At 32.8% G+C, this 16,946-nt stretch overlaps 1 protein-coding gene across 3 annotated transcripts in view; it reads left to right on the top strand.

Moving 5' to 3' along the window:
• The window catches only part of LOC132724734 (rho guanine nucleotide exchange factor 17-like), a 55,404-nt gene that overhangs the window by 35,733 nt on the left and 2,725 nt on the right, over window positions 1-16,946 (top strand). For all 3 annotated transcript variants that reach the window (XM_060709682.1, XM_060709684.1, XM_060709683.1), the window contains exons 6-22: window positions 2,558-2,650; window positions 3,185-3,352; window positions 4,483-4,533; window positions 5,007-5,110; window positions 5,571-5,659; window positions 5,991-6,103; window positions 6,738-6,853; window positions 7,249-7,340; window positions 7,627-7,700; window positions 8,102-8,304; window positions 9,031-9,251; window positions 11,766-11,892; window positions 12,287-12,373; window positions 12,552-12,619; window positions 13,191-13,339; window positions 13,775-13,949; window positions 16,697-16,870. In XM_060709682.1, the coding sequence (XP_060565665.1) occupies window positions 2,558-2,650; window positions 3,185-3,352; window positions 4,483-4,533; window positions 5,007-5,110; window positions 5,571-5,659; window positions 5,991-6,103; window positions 6,738-6,853; window positions 7,249-7,340; window positions 7,627-7,700; window positions 8,102-8,304; window positions 9,031-9,251; window positions 11,766-11,892; window positions 12,287-12,373; window positions 12,552-12,619; window positions 13,191-13,339; window positions 13,775-13,949; window positions 16,697-16,870 (2,104 nt within the window). The remainder of the gene's footprint in view (window positions 1-2,557; window positions 2,651-3,184; window positions 3,353-4,482; window positions 4,534-5,006; window positions 5,111-5,570; window positions 5,660-5,990; window positions 6,104-6,737; window positions 6,854-7,248; window positions 7,341-7,626; window positions 7,701-8,101; window positions 8,305-9,030; window positions 9,252-11,765; window positions 11,893-12,286; window positions 12,374-12,551; window positions 12,620-13,190; window positions 13,340-13,774; window positions 13,950-16,696; window positions 16,871-16,946) is intronic.

Raw genomic sequence — 16,946 nt, 5'->3', positions numbered from 1 at the left:
GACAGACTATAATGTAGTGATAAGAGTACCTTCACTAACAAGGGCTGCTCTACAGGACTTTATGTAAGTAATAAATAAGGTACTATATAAGCGGATATTTCTGCTTGTCGAAAAGTTAGTGAATTTAAAATTCCAGACATTTTGCATGAGGAAATACAAATGTTTTAGCGAATCGTTCAAGGGTAGAATTTAATGATAGATTGGTGAGGAAATTTGAGCTATTTTCGTCAATTAGCAAATTTCCCCAATATTTAGTAGTCATTTACTTAACCACTAATACAGTATGTGACTGCAGAAATAATGTCAATGGATTAGCCATAATTATGTCTCATAGTCATGCATAATTATCATCACATTGTCACACTACTATTTGATTGACTTGATGTGGCCATTAGTTTATATCAAATGTTACATCATAAGTGTAAAACTTCACACATGTATAAAAGTCTTGATAGAGAATGGTGGTCATTTGCCGTATCCGTCCCTTAACTTAAGTCAAAATATATTGAAATAGGTTTAAATTGTTGTAATGAACTTAAATTGCTTTTAGTTTGGCTTTGTGCTTTGTATTGGTGATTTCAATATCAAAATAAAGGAACAGTTTAGGACATGGTCAGACGGGGCTTTATTCAGGTTGTATTATCACTACTTGCACTTGTTGGGTTATTATGCTTTTTACTACAATTGCACATTGTATCTGTACCATGGAATCAAAATCTAGCCTCCAAAAAAGCTTTTGAGTTAGTTTTAAGGAAAATTAAACACATCTACAACTTAACTATACTATCTGTATCCCCAAATTTATTGTAAGAGTTATCATAATAAAAGAATAATTATGCTTTTCCTTTATTCAAATTGATGTTAGCTATTAATCCTTTTTGGGACCATTATCAAATCAAGCATTTTCCCAATAAGCCATTTTGTAAATCTGGGTCTGCTATGATATGAATATATAATGATTTTCTGGATTGGTTTTGTAATGTGTGTTCAAGTCATTAAAAAATTATTTTTTTCGTACAAAAAGTGGCAGTATCTCATGCCCGTCTGTGTATGATATGTGCCAGTTTTGCATTTTCCGCGGAAATACAAGCCATTGTAATAGTTTTACCATTTGTATTGTCTTGCAAAATAACTGATACATTACATTATGTGAGGAGAATCTCACTAGTTGCAAGGATTAGTTTATTCAACTTATATGTGACTATCACTTCAAGGGCAAAGATATGCTTTTAGTATTTGTTTAGTGAATGTTTGGAGAATATGCAATGGGCTTCATGGTAATAGGTAGGATTTTCTATTTCTTAGGGTATGTATAACTGGTACTATCTTTAAGCTTAGGTCATTTTCTTCTTTGTAAAAAAAGTTATTAATCTGCTGGAAGAGCCAAACTATTGCTGAAAAGATGCACAGAAGGACACTTTTAATTTGTTCCCATTAAGGAACACTGGTGAACTTCCCACCTAGTCACTTTACATTGTTGGTTGAACTAAATATCCAATTATACCAACATTAGAATAAAAACCGGCTTAAACAAATCAGTTTATAGGTTTGTCTACAGGAATTTCAGTTTTTTGGCTGAATGTATTTGCCAGATATTACGATAACTTTCAATTTTTGCATACTAAAGTTTTCATTTTTTTCACGCACATTGATATTTTACTGAAGTGTTTCCATAGCAATTACTAGCTTCAAGAAATTAAATTATCTTAGTTTTTTTTTCACCATTTTACAGTTTTTGAACTGTTTTTTATTCTGTGAAAAGTATCAAGAAATATTATAAACCTTTGAAAGTGATTAAATAGTGCCCTCCTTCTGCAAGATTAATTAAAAAAATGATGAAATATTTGTCAGATGTTTGTGTCTATATGTAGGGAAACTGTTCATAAAACAGTACGTAAGGGACTGTTTATGTATTTGCTAGTGTAAGAATGATTGCACATGCCACCAATGTTGAGGCCTGCATAACGGCTCTTATATACTTTTTATACCCTTTTCAAGCTGCTTTAGAAAAACTAATGTTGTGATGTGGCTGTTTTTTGCAATAATTGTGCCAATTTTCATTTGAATCAGATATAAATTATAGACCTAGGAAGTTCTGAAAATAGAAATTCTTGTTAAAACCTATCCATCATGAAGTAGCAAACCAGCAGTTTTTATGGGTATGGGGTTTTCAATGGCTGAGTGGTAAGTTTGCAGATTTTGATCCACTTGCTCTCTTAGATGCTGTGGGTTTGAATCCAGCCGAGGAATGTTGTTTGTATCATGAAAGAAAGTACCCAGCAATAATGCATGAAGGAGCACCGAATGTCTTTGTCAACCAGTAAAGCTGCAAACTTGTTATATTACCTTTACTGTGTCCTTGACCATGACTTAAAACCCTACCAGTCATGACCTGTTAATATACATTTACCAGAATAAGTGTTACTTCAGAATATTTTGATTTGTTGAAGAAATCTTCTTACAATAATAATGAATTTAATGCTCATTTAAAATATATTACATATTGAAATGATTGTAGAGATTGATCTTATTTTAATGAAGTTATTGTATATTTCAGCAATGTCAGAAGGAGAGTGGTAGTAAATTGTCCCTGAAAGATTTAATTGTTCGTCCAATACAGAGAATTCCAAGATATGAACTCCTGATTCAGGTAAAGATTATAACTAAATATCATATATAATTATTTGATCATTGGCAATTGGAATACCAATTGTGTCATTAATATAGGGACATGCCAGACTGTGCACCTTGCTGCAGTCTTTTTCCATTATACTGTAATTATATTTATCATATTCTTCATATATTATGGGCCAGGCGCATCTGTAGCCGAGTGGTTAAGGTTGTTGACTTAAAACCACTTGCCCCTCACTGCTATGGGTTCGAATCCCTAAAGAGACTTTGGATTCTTTCATGTGAGATGGCTATCCAGGTTGTTTAAAGAATGTAGGTGGTTCTACACAGGTACCCGTTTGTGCCTGAAATAGTGTACAGGAAGGGTACCTGAGGTCTCCCTCCATCAGTAAAGCTAGAAAGTTGTCATATGACTCTCTGTTGGTTCAACATAAAACCCAACCAAATAAAAATTAAAAAAGCATTACAGTATAGGCATTTGTAAATTATATTATTGTGATGTGTTTTTATACTTCATTATATGATATGTTTTTATTTTATATGATAAATACAGAGGTTGCTGGTCAACACTGCAGGGGATCATCCAGATTATAGCCTACTTAGAGAAGCAGAGAGAGCCATGCACGAGTTTGCACGGAAAATTAATTCTCTAAATGAGACACAGACAGAGGACAGTCAACAAGAAACTCTGAAAAAACTTGAACTTTTACTCATTACTGATGTAAGTCTGTGTAATAGTTAATGATTGAGAAATTTGGAAATAAAATAGTGTTTTACATCATTCTGTATGTTAATTTATAATGAAAAATTAAATAATTTTAATCTTAACCCATTACTTCATATACACGCCTTTTAACGCCTTTTTCACCCCCCCCCCTTTTTGTTGTCTCAAATGATGAAAAAACGCCTTATTTAGGCCCCAAACACTTGTTTTTGTTTGAGAAATGTTGTTAAAAAAAGTGACCTCTTTTTCGGCGCGGCCCCCCAACCAAAAGATACATCAGGGGGTTGCCAGAAGGGGGATGTGCGCCAAGAAAATTTTGGACTTGTGAGAGGCTATAAATGACCCCAGATTGATCATAAGGTAACGTGTAACCAACGCTGAAAAGCATTTGACTCTATCTCAATCCATTGAAAAGTTGCAGCACTTTGAAATCAATTTTGATGGAAAAAATCAACGCAAAATAGTGATTTTTGGCAATTTTGAGATGTCCCCTCGTTGCCATGGTAACAGAAAATTTAAGCCTGAGCATGTTGTTTCAAGGGCAATGGTCCAGTCAACATTTGTGCCAAGTTTGATTAGTGTTGAAGCAGTTTTTATAGTATTATAGCAATTTGAACTTGTAACGGGAGACTTTTCAATGAAAACAGCCATTTTTCACAAAATGCTCATGAAGCAATGGGTTAAGGGGCATCCATGGCTAAGTGGTTAAGGTTGTTAGGTCTTCCTCCACAAGTTAAGCTGGAAGGTTGCCAATAAACCTATACTGTGTTGGTGCCATGTTAAACCCAACCAAAAATAAAAAAGAAATTGAAATAATTGAATTTTAATAACATTAGAATATGTGACATTTCTTTTTCAACTTAATTATTTTTGGCCATTTTGATTTTGTTCGCATGGATGGTATTTTTGCTGCGAAACATGCAGCTATTGAATTAACTAATTTAATAGATAGATATTAATGAGTGTTCATTACTTCCTTTGATGCAAAGATGTTTTTAATTTATTTGAGACGCAGATTAATGTTTCACAATAAATCCAATATTTTATCAACATAATTTTTTGTGTATTTAATATTTATCTTTTATGCCATTCATTTTGTTCTAACTTATCATGTATATGTATTACAGCTGGCTGTACCAGACAGATCCTACCTCAGGCATGATATGGTCAACATTATGGTATGTGTTCTTGTAAATACTTATTCTTATACTATATGTTATTATTTCTTATGTACCTCAATGTAAAGATCAACAATTATGTGAACATTTTGTCAAAGTTATAGAGACATTGTTTTACCCCACTGCTGGCCTGGTTGTTTCGTTTCATTATAAAGTAGTTGGTAGCAACTTGTAGTTCTAAAACTTTCTCTTTTTTGCATGGTTTAATAAATTGTCATCCAGTTATTTAACAAAAGTATTTCATGCCGGTCATCATATTTTCATTACTTCCCTTATCTTGTGAAGAAAATAATAAAATAGGACATCATCAATTTCATGGTGAATAATATATCAGGAATCTTTTAATTAAGCTATGAATATAAATAAAAATACAGAAGAAACTGCAGGGTAAAACAAGTTTTGAAATGAGATTTTATGTAGTCATATTGTACGATTTGTGAATGAAAACTTTAAAAAGTTGTTGTTTTTTGCAGAATAAGAAGGACCAGTGTTGTATTTGGATGTTCTCAGATCTTATCATTATTAGTAGTGTGAAAAGGAAAAGTGGGCCAGTCACTCGTAAAGTCTCCATAATATTGTAAGTTTTTACTTCCACAAAAGATACAGTTTTATGGCCTGTAATTATATATAAATTAATTAAGATAAAAATGAATTGTGTTTTGTTTTTATAATGATAGAGATTGTAAATTTACAGCCAACATGCCAACAATATTTTCATCCTTATGTCTGTACAATTGTAAAATGGTCATCAAAATAAACGACATTTTGAGGGTTGACTGCAAGACTGATGTAAGTCCTTCATTATTACATATAAGTTACTTCAATTTTGCGGTCAACCCTCAATTTATAAGATATGATTTATATAATTTCAGGATGCTGAATTGTTATGTCAAATGTTAACTTGAAACATTAGGTTATGGCTTTCAGTTTCTGTTTTGTTAGTTACCAGAAAGTCATGGATTATCATAATTTTCAATTTTACTATCTGCTTGTATATACAATGGTGTTATCATTTTGACAAACATTTTGCATTTCAGGAAATCCCCAACAGGTCAAGATTTTGCAGAGAATGTAAAGCATAAAGTATGGCTGAAAGTTGGTCTAGATGATATTGAAATTGTGAAAAGTAAGATTTTTACATTACTTGGTTGAAATCTTAATAAACTTTGTTTTAATTTACATTCTTGACTGTATGTAGATTGCTGAATAATGAATTTATAATAATAAAAATACTAAGATAAATTATGAAAACACCTCATTGCACAAGCTATCCGACTTGCTTTTGGTAGGTTGCTAATTCTACATAACTAACTAATATAAACTAAATTAAGGGACACCTTTGGTCTTCCTCCACCAATATAGACACGGTATTATATAGCTTTCCCAGATTGTGTGTAGCTTAAAAGACAAGCAATATATATAATAATAATAATAAACTATTGCCTTGTACATTTCAGATCAGGAAGCTTTGAAGAAAACAACAACACTTGATAAGGAACAGATTGAAGAAGATTTAGATATACTAGAGATGATTCAAGATCTTACTAATAAACTTAATTGTAGTCATGCTGTAAGTTAACCTGACTCATTGATAGTCTAAACGTTTCATAAATTAAACAATTTTAATGCAATAAAAGTTATGAATTATACCAACTTATTGATATTATAGCATTAATTTCAATAAACTTTGTGTATTCAGACCTATGATTAACTGTCAATTTGTAGTTTAGGATTGTATAAGAGTTCTGAACTCAATTTTTACACTAGTGTAGTATTTGTCAATTCCCTTGGCCTATATTGAGTTACTAAAAGTTCTTGTATGATGGAAGATGTTAACCATACAATGTAACTCTTCAATTGATCTGGCTTCATATGTAATCTAAGATAAAGAAATATGGATTGTCAAGTTATGTTTTGGGAATGTAGCTAAAAGATGTCACCTTTTGGGTGGTACATTCATGTGCCTGTCAGTATTGATATGCTTGTAATATTGACTAAGTGATAATAAATGGAATTCAAGTAACTTAAATACAAAATGTACATGTATGTATTGTTATCTGATGAAGGTTTATTGAAATCAGAAACATTAAACCAAATTTTGAAAAAGAATAGTTTGTTACGGATATTTTTTGTACCACACATATATTTAACACAAATCTATATTACATATAACTAGAGTTTATTCATTATATACATATATGTAGAGTATGAATGATGTAATAAAAGAGATGACACAGTCTATGAAGAAACAGTTAACAGAACATAATTTATGTGAGGCCCTTCAAGATTCTACCAAGATGGAACTTATTGTAACCACACAGTGAGTACCCAATCAAACATTTCTATAACAAAAGTTTCTTAACGTATATTTGTATCTATTACTGTATATACTTTTATCACACAAACCGCGGCGCAGAAGTGTAATAAAGCCATTTAATAAAAACGATATTACACTAGTGTAATAAGACTTTTCATGAAAATAATTTATGTATTTACAGAAAAAACATGAATATCCTCTGTCTGTTTTTGTAGAAGATTAAGCATACATGTACCATTTTCATTTCAAGTATTTGTAAGATTTATGCAACTTGTTTATAGATCAACACATTTTTATAATTTGCAAAAAGAAAGTTTACTTTCATTTGAATTATTGTAATACTATAGACTCAGATTATTATGATGTGTATATATAATATCTTATATCTTGTATTATAGAGAGGGAGTATTAAACCTGGAGGTAAATTTTACCACTGGAGAGAAGAGAAGTAGTTGGGAGACCACATTCCTAGATGCCAAACAAAAACTTTGTAAGTGAATTATTACTATTAGTATGTAATTTGGTTATATAATGAATAAAACAAACACATCTATGAAGTTGGTATGTGTAGCAGTAAAAGATAGAAACTTGAGTCTAAAATATTGTATATTTGTTTTATTTTTAAAGTGAGTAGGGTCTATATCACATTTATTGTCAACATTTGTTAATGCTAACTATTTATTGAATCAATAATATATTGTAAATATCCTATAACTTGAAATATAAACCTATGTCTTGTAATAATAATGTAACCGTATATGATGTTATATATTCAGCACTGCTATCTGACAAGCGGGCAGCTGAGTTCCTACAGCCATTACAGATCACTAAAACAAGGGCTGGAATGCAGGTAATACATTCATTAACCACCTTGCTTATCTTACCTGAAAACATAATGAGACAATTTAACATTGTTTGTTTAACATTGCTTTTACTGTAAGTAAAACAAATCTTTATATGTGGTAAAAGACATGGTAGAATAATTTCCCTCAAATTTAAGTTGATTTAATTAATGAGATTAAAATTCTCACCAAACAAACTGATTTTGAATGTGTACATACAAGTATTTGATTTTAATTGAGTACTATAATTGAGCACTAGTAGGACTGCATTTAAATATAACATACCAGAAAAATATTTAATTTATAAGTTATGTCTTAGTCACTTTAAAGCAAATCTTTTTATCTTTGAAATTTCTTTGAAATTGTAGGGTAAAACAAGGTTAGAATATCTCATTATTTTATTTCCCAGTTTTCCTGTGCAGCACCTATTGATGGTGTAAATTCAAGTGGTTATAGAGATGTATGGGTGTGTAACAGTGATGGTTATGTAGGTCACATGTGCTTACTGAGTCTACAACCAGAACCCATCGTAACATTAAACACCCCTGTCCCAGGATGCAATGCTAGAATATTGTGTATAGCTGCTGTACCGGCACATGCTCTACTACGAAGGTAAGTCTCTTTATGTAAATTAGTGAGAGGTCTATTGTATCCATCTAAGGGAGTTAATTTATAATTATATTGCTTTAGGAGTTCAATTCCATAAAAACTAGTTGATGGAAGTCATAGGTTCCAATTAGGTGCCTGCTTATGCCAGAATTAATTCAGTGAGGGACACTGGACGTTTTCCTTCCTTGAAGTGTTAGTGTGACTTGAAACCCAAACAAGTTTAACCTATTTGTATAGAGTTGTCATTGACAGAAACAATAACAATGTGTCTTGAATATTTTCTGTCAATTGATAATCAATAAAGCTTTAAGAAAAATTGTTAACTTTCACTAAATAATAGAAATGACACAATTTTGCCTAAAATATTAATTAAAGAAGTTGCTTTATATAAAATACCTGTCACAAACTACCCTGACTTATTAGTGGAGACATAACAATGTCAGAATAAAAACAACATGCATGTACAGTGGGCATTTATTAACAATACACATATGAGTTTGTACTGAAACTATGAAAAAAAACAGGTCAGAAAGTGAAATATAGATAAATAATACTGAGTTATCAATGTTTTGTCGATACTTGTCATTCGATATTGATGTACATGTATCTTCAATATTCGTTGTACTAAACCAACAGCATTTTATGGAATGAATTTCATCAAGATAATTTTTGTGACTTAAACAATGATAACTATTCTATCATGTTTTATGTTATACAATGTTAATATAGGAAGAGCAGTGCTAAACAGCGATATATTCATAATCCTCCCTCACCTACATGTGAGGGCCCTCGTATCAGTATTGAAGAAGTAGACATAGATGAGGACGGGAACCTGGCTGAGCTATCGGAACCAGGGGAAAATGTCAGTGAGGACGGGTACCAGTCAGACTCTAGTTCCAGTGAGGAAACCGATGATGAATTTATTTCAACAAGAAAACTGTTTACTGAAGGTAAATTATTCTCAGTTAAAGGTAAATTATTCTCAGTTAATGTAAAGGTAAATTATTCCCAGTTTCTCAGTTAAAGGTAAATTATTCTCTAAAAAAATTAGCTTAACATTTTTAGCTCACCTGTCACAAAGTGACAGGGTGAGCTTTTGTGATCGCTTTTCGTCCGGCGTCCGTCCGTCCGGCGTCTGTCTGTCGTCCGTCCGTCTGTCGTCCGTCCGTAAACTTTTGCTTTAAATGACATCTCCTCATTAACCACTGAGCCAATTTCATCCAAACTTCACAGGAATGTTCCTTTGGTGGTCACCTTTAAAAATTGTTCAAAGAATTTAATTCCATGCAGAACTCTGGTTGCCATGGCAACCGAAAGAAAAATCTTTAAATATCTTCTTTTAAACAACCCTAAGAGCTAGAGCTTAGATATTTGGCATGAAACATCTTCTAGTGAGTGTCTACCAAGTTTGTTCAAATAAAAGCCCTGGGGTCAAAATTGGCCCCGCCCCAGGGGGTCCTTGATTTTCCCTATATGCATATAGTAAAAACTTAAAAAATCTTCTTTTAAAGAACCCAAAGAGCTAGAGCTAAGATATTTAGCATGAAACATCTTCTAATGAGTGTCTACCAAGTTTGTTCAAATAAAAGCCCTGGGGTCAAAATTGGCCCCGCCCCGGGGGTCATTGATTTTCCCTATATGCATATAGTAAAAACTTAAAAAATCTTCTTTTAAAGAACCGTGAGAGCTAGAGCTTAGATATTAAGCATGAAACATCTTCTAGTGAATGTCTACCAAGTTTGTTCAAATAAAGCCCTGGGTCAAAATTGACCCCACCCCAGGGGGTCATTGATTTTCCCTATATGCATATAGTAAAAACTTAAAAAATCTTCTTTTAAAGAACCCAAAGAGCTAGAGCTAAGATTTTAAGCATGAAACATCTTCTAGTGAGTGTCTACCAAGTTTGTTCAAATTAAAGCCCTGTGGTCAAAACTGGCCCCACCCCGGGGGGTCATTGATTTTCCCTATATGCATATAGTAAAAACTTAAAAAATCTTCTTTTAAAGAACCATAAGAGCTAGAGCTTAGATATTTAGCATGAAACATCTTCTAGTGAATGTCTACCAAGTTTGTTCAAATAAAAGCCCTGGGGTCAAAATTGACCCCGCCCCAGGGGGTCATAGATTTTCCCTATATGCATATAGTAAATACTTAAGAAATCTTCTTTTAAAGAACCCAAAGAGCTAGAGCTAAGATATTTAGCATGAAACATCTACTAATGAGTGTCTACCAAGTTTGTTCAAATAAAAGCCCTGGGGTCAAAATTGGCCCCGCCCCAGGGGGTCATTGATTTGCCCTATATGCATATAGTAAAAACTTAAAAAATCTTCTTTTAAAGAACTCAAAGAGCTAGAGCTAAGATATTTAGCATGAAACATGTTCTAATGGGTGTCTACCAAGTATGTTCAAATAAAAGCCCTGGGGTCAAAACTGGCCCCGCCGGGGGGGGGTCATTGATTTTCCTTTTATGTGTATAGCAAAAACTTAAAAATCTTCTTTGAAAAAAAACAAATAGCTAGAGTTTAGATATTAAGCATGAAACATCTTTAAGTAAATATCTACAAAGTTTGTTCAAATAAAAGCGCGGGGGTCAAAACTGGCCCTGCCCCAGGGGTGTCATTGTTTTTAACTATATGTGTATAGTAAAAACTTTAAAAATCTTCTTTTAAAAAACCCAATGAGCTAGAACTTAGATGTTTAGCATGAAACATCTTCTTATGGGTGTCTACCAAGTCTGTTCAAATAAACAAATAAAAGCCCTTGGGTAAAAATTGGCCCGGGGGTGGGGCTATATACAGGTGAGCGACCTCAGGGCCATCATGGCCCTCTTGTTTAGAAACAGCATTATATTGAAGACATTCTCTGAAGAAATAACATGTAAACACTTAAATTATAACTTGATTCACTGACAAAGATCTTTGTTTTTTTCTTTGTTTTTTTTTTCTTTTTTTATACTTATGCAGAAATGCTCTTTTACTGAAGATTTGATTGACGGTGTTTATTAAACATTTATGGACTGCCTCTTATTATCCAAGAAATGTATAAACTAAGCCCATTATTTAAAAACCACACAAGTTTATGTTATTCCCTTTCGCACATTTTTGTGGAAATTTGTAAATTTAATTCATATATATAATGGTACAATGTACATTTATAAAAGAACATAGTTATCATAAATGTGTAGTCTCCGAAAATATAAAAATGGAAGTAATGGCATTAATTATTATGAATACTGTATTTTTTTTGGTCCTTTGGGATCATTGATTCCAGCACTTTTAAGTATTGAAAATTGAGTATCGCTTAAGCCGGTGCTAGGGACCTTGAGGGATGTTACAGGATTTGATTATCCCTCTTGTATAGAATCAAACCAATTCTGCAATTTTCATGTAATTTTGTTGTGGTTAATGCTTCCAAGGGATCACCCTTTCTCCAGATCTTTAATCATATTTCAACACTTTTTACAGCTGAGGAAGAACCTAAGAGATCCACACCTACTAAAATGACAGGAAACCCCGAGTCTTTCACTACCACTGGTTCATGGACCCAAAATCCTGCTAAATCAACAATGTGGCTGGGCACTGAAGATGGCTGGTCAGTAAATTATAATTTACCCTATTTAATTTATGTGGAAAAAGCTTTCCATTCTGTGAGTTTAGAGGATTATCCTGGCTGAATGGTTACAGATGTTGACTTCAAACCACTTGCTCCTCGCCCCTGTGGGTACAAAATTATGCTAAAGACTTTGGAATTTTTCATGTAAGGAAGCTACCCAACTAACTAAAAGAATGTTGGTGGTTCTGTTCAGGTTACTGTTTGTGCCTGAAATAATGCATGGAGGGGCGCCTGAAGTCTTGGTCTGCCAGTAAAACTTGAACATTCCTATATGACCTTTTTCATTTTCGTGCAATGGTAAACTAATAAATAAACTATTCAACTACTGTTACAAACAATTTATATTCATTAATTGTATCTCATTTTCTTTCAGCATCCATATATTCCAGTGTACAGACAATATTAAAACTACAAAGAACAAACTTAAAATTCAGCTTGGCTATCCTATATATTGTATACTGTAAGTATATTAATATTACTTGCCTTGAAAATATTTATTGAATGAATGATAAATATCCATGTTGTTTTTATTTTGTTTGTTGTTTTCATGCATAACAAAATTAATTTTATTTGTGAAATAAATTGTCTTTAAAACATTTGTGTTCTATAAACTTTTAAAAATTATATTTATGTTTTAGTTACCTGGACAACAAGGTGTTTGTTTCATTATCAAATGGTGATCTCATGGTTTACAGAAGGGACTCAGGTTTGTATTATAATGATTTTGATTTTAGGACTTCCCCAGATAAATGTCAGTTTGATTTTAGTACTTTCCAAGATAAATGTATGATTTTAGTACTTCCCAAGATAAATGTATGATGTAAGGACTTCCCAAAATAAATGTTAGTATGATTTTAGGATATTTCAAGATAATTGACTTCAAAAGATAAATATTAGTATGTTTTTAGGATATTTCAAAGATAAATGTTGAAATGCTTTTTGGACTTCACAAGATAAATTTTGGTGTGATTTTTGTACTTTACAAGATAAATGTATGATTTTAGATAAATGTGAGTATGATTTGAGACTTCAAAAGATAAATGACACAGAACACTCTGACACATTGGAGTAAAGAGTGTATTTATTTTTAGGAAACTTTAAATGCTTTGTTGGAGGTCATAGTTGCCCATTTGTCTTTCCTTTCGACTGTACCTCATATTGTAACAATCCATGTTCATACCTATAGAGAGGATATATCAGCATTACCAAAATTCTTGCTTCCTTTATTTAGGAATCTAAAATCCATTTATTACATCTTTGTATTTTTCATATTTTAGAAGGGACATGGGATTCAGAAAATCCATATACTCGTGCAATAGGCAGTGTGACTGCCCCTATAGTAAAGATGTTAGCTGTAGCTGGGAAATTGTGGTGTGGCCGTCAAAACAACATCTGTGTGATAAACCCACTCACTCTTAGTGTTGAGGTAAAGTTAATTTTAATATATATTATATCTAACCAATCAAATTGCAAGGCACATTGAGTGTTTAAACATAGCTTAAAAAAAATTAAACTTGATTTTCTATGACTTAATTATAATTGTATACTTTGGAATGCCCCTCATTGTAGAATAGAGATCTTTAAGTAAAATCTTCAGCATTAAGAAACGAAAAAGTGTTAGAATATCTCAATTTTTGTTGGTAAAACACCCAGTATATACATGTTGTTACGTACATATGCATGTACTAAAATTATTACGCCAATATTTGCGTCAAGAAGATGACAAGCCTTTTTATATGTTGTTATGTTTGACGTCCTGAATATGAGTTGACTTACAGTGATTAGAAATTAAACAATGTTATATAAGAACCTGTGCAATCTTTTGATAATTTACTGTTTACACAACATTTTGGTATTACAGCAAACATTTCAAGTTCACCAAGATAGTAATCGTTGTGTTCAGTGTATAGTGAATTGTGGTCAAGGTGTATGGATAGCGTCACAGAGTAGTGCCAAAGTTGTACTGTATCATGCTACCACATTTGAATTTCTCCTTGAAGTCAGTATAGCACAAGCAGTCAACCAGAAACTTCAAGGTATATTTATATCTTTCTTTCTTTAACATTTCGTTAATAAAGGTCAGTAAAACTAGTGAAATTAGTGATAAGGAAATATTTAAATTGTTTTTGTTAAGATCAAACTTTAATTGGTTAAGATTGTTAATCTTAAAGCACTTGGTCAATTCTAGTGAACGCTTTCATGTGAGTAAGCAAGATACATGTAGGCTAAGGAAGTTTGATGTTAATATTATGTGGTTCTACTACATGGTTGCTGATTTGCTAAACGATGCACAAGTGCCACTTCCTGTAGCAATTAAGCTGTAACTTCTATGATATACAAACCTTAAATACAGATTTAGCCTTTATGTTAAAGTATATCTGAATTATACCCAATATGTTGTATTTGCTATAGCAACCCAATATTTTGTATTTACTGTAGAAGCCCATTATTATACCCCCACCACAAAATGTGGGGGGGGCTATAATGGATTCGCTTTGTCGCGTCGGTCGGTCGGTCGGTCCGTCCGTCCGTCTCCATTTTCGTGTCCGCCCTATAACTCCTATACCACTTGAAGGATTTTCTTCAAACTTGGCTCAAATGTTCACCTCAGCAAGGGGATGTGCAGAACCCATGTTGCCAATGTGTCAGCTCAAGGTCAAGGTCACAATTGAAGGTCAAATATCAAACACAATCATATATTAGACAGTATGTCTTGTCCGCTCTGTAGGTCCTACAATAATTGAAAGATTTTCTTCAAACTTGGCTAAAATGTTCACCTCAACAAGGGGATGTGCAGAACTCATGTTGCCCATGTGTCATTTTAAGGTCAAGGCCACAATTGAAGGTCAAATATCAAACAATCAAATATTACACAATATGTCATGTCCGCTCTGTAAGTCCTACACTAATTGAAAGATTTTCTTCAAACTTGGCTCAAATGTTCATTTCAACAATGGGATGTGCAGAACCCATGTTGCTCATGTGTCAGCTCAAGGTCAAGGTCACAATTGAAGGTCAAATATCAAACAATCAAATATTACACAGTATGTCGTGTCCGCTCTGTAAGTCCTACACTTATGGAAAGATTTTCTTCAAACTTGGCTCAAATGTTCACCTCAACAAGGTTATGTGCAGAACCCATGTCACTCTTTTGCCGGCTTCAGGTCAAGGTCACACTTGAAGGTCAAAAATTGACTTAGAAAATGTTCTTTAATTTTAACATATATCTGAATAGTTCTGAATCTAGGAAAGGTATTTGCTTGAAACTTAAAATATAAATGAAGTGTCACAATTAAGATATGCTGGTCAAGTTTCATAACTCTGTATTGCATTTTAACAAAGTTATGCCCCTTTTTAATCTTCAATTTTACATACAATCACATATTAGACAATATGTTGTGTCCTCTCTATAAATTCTATACTAATGGAAGGATTTTCTTCAAACTTTACTCAAATGTTCACTCCATTTGGGCGATGTGCAGAACCCATCTTACCCTTGTGCCAGCTGAAGGTCAAGGCCACACTTGAAGGTCAAAAATTGACTTATAAAAAGTTTAGTTTGTGTCCGCTCTATAAATCCTATACTAATGGAAGAATTTTCTTCAAACTTTTCTCAAATGTCCACCTTAACAAGGTTATGTGCAGAATCTATGTCACCTTTGTGCAGACTAAAGGTCAAGGTCAGACTTGAAGGTCAAAAATTGACTTAGAAAATGTTCTTAGATTAAAACATGTTCTTGAATATTTCGGAAACTAGCATAGGTATTTGCTTGAAACTTAAAAGATATATGAGGTGTCACAATTACAATATGCAGGTCAAGTTTCATAACTCTGTATTGAATTTTGACAAAGTTATGCCCCTTTTTAAGTCTTTAAATTTACATACAATCAATACTAGACAATATGTTGTGTCCGCTCTATAAATTCTATACTAATGGAAGGATTTTCTTCAAACTTTACTTAAATGTTCACTCCAATTGGGCGATGTGCAGAACCCATCTTACCCTTGTGCCAGCTGAAGGTCAAGGCCACACTTGAAGGTCAAAAATTGACTTATAAAAAGTTTAGTATATTGGGAAAATGAAAGGTTATTTGTAACTGTTTCGAACATGATTTGATAATAGATATTTTTACTATTACCTGTACAATTAGTCTTTTTTTCACCAGAGATAATTTCTTTTTATGTATTTGTGTCACTTAAGTTATTCCCTTAACCACCTTTCCAAGTTGTCTTCTGTCAAGGACATTGGTGGGGGTATGAATCGCATTCAGCGATAGTTCTAGTTTAGTATCTACTATAGAAGTCCAATATTTTGTACTAACTATATAAGCCCAATGCTTTGTAACAACACTTGAAACCCAATATTTTGTACATTTGTATCTACTGTAGAAGCCCAATATATAGCATCTGTACTATAGAAGCCCAATATTTTGTATCAACTATTGAAGCCCAATATTTTGTATCAACTATTGAAGCCCAATATTTTGTATCAACTATTGAAGCCCAATATTTTGTATCAACTATTGAAGCCCAATATTTTGTATCAACTATTGAAGCCCAATATTTTGTATCAACTATTGAAGCCCAATATTTTGTATCAACTATTGAAGCCCAATATTTTGTATCTACTATTGAAGCCCAATATTTCGTATCTACTATAGAAGCCCAATATTGATATCTTTTTTAGAGCCTAATGTTAAGTATCTACTATAGAAGTATAGGGAAGTAGATAATTCAGGGTGTTTAGAAAGTAAGATAATACCATTATTGTTTATATTGTAGCGGCTGATGATATCATAAGGCAGCATAAGGCAGCTTGTTTACGTATAACAGCTCTGCTCGTATGTAAGGACTTGTTGTGGATCGGAACCAGTGCTGGTGTCATACTCACTATACCTATTCCAAAAATAACTTCTACAACCACCAGGGGGAGCCTTTCAATACCAAATGTCACAGGTAAGTTGTTCTTACAGGCCTGGAACCCAAACTTGTACCCTTTACCACAAGTATTTGGCCAGGCTTGCCTACAAAT

This window comes from Ruditapes philippinarum, unplaced genomic scaffold (genome assembly GCF_026571515.1).
Source record: "Ruditapes philippinarum isolate M1 unplaced genomic scaffold, ASM2657151v2 ctg1068_1_1_1_1, whole genome shotgun sequence".
NCBI classification, from domain to species: domain Eukaryota; kingdom Metazoa; phylum Mollusca; class Bivalvia; order Venerida; family Veneridae; genus Ruditapes; species Ruditapes philippinarum.
Note: the sequence above shows the minus strand (reverse complement) of the source record. Positions and strands in the feature narration are given on the sequence as shown.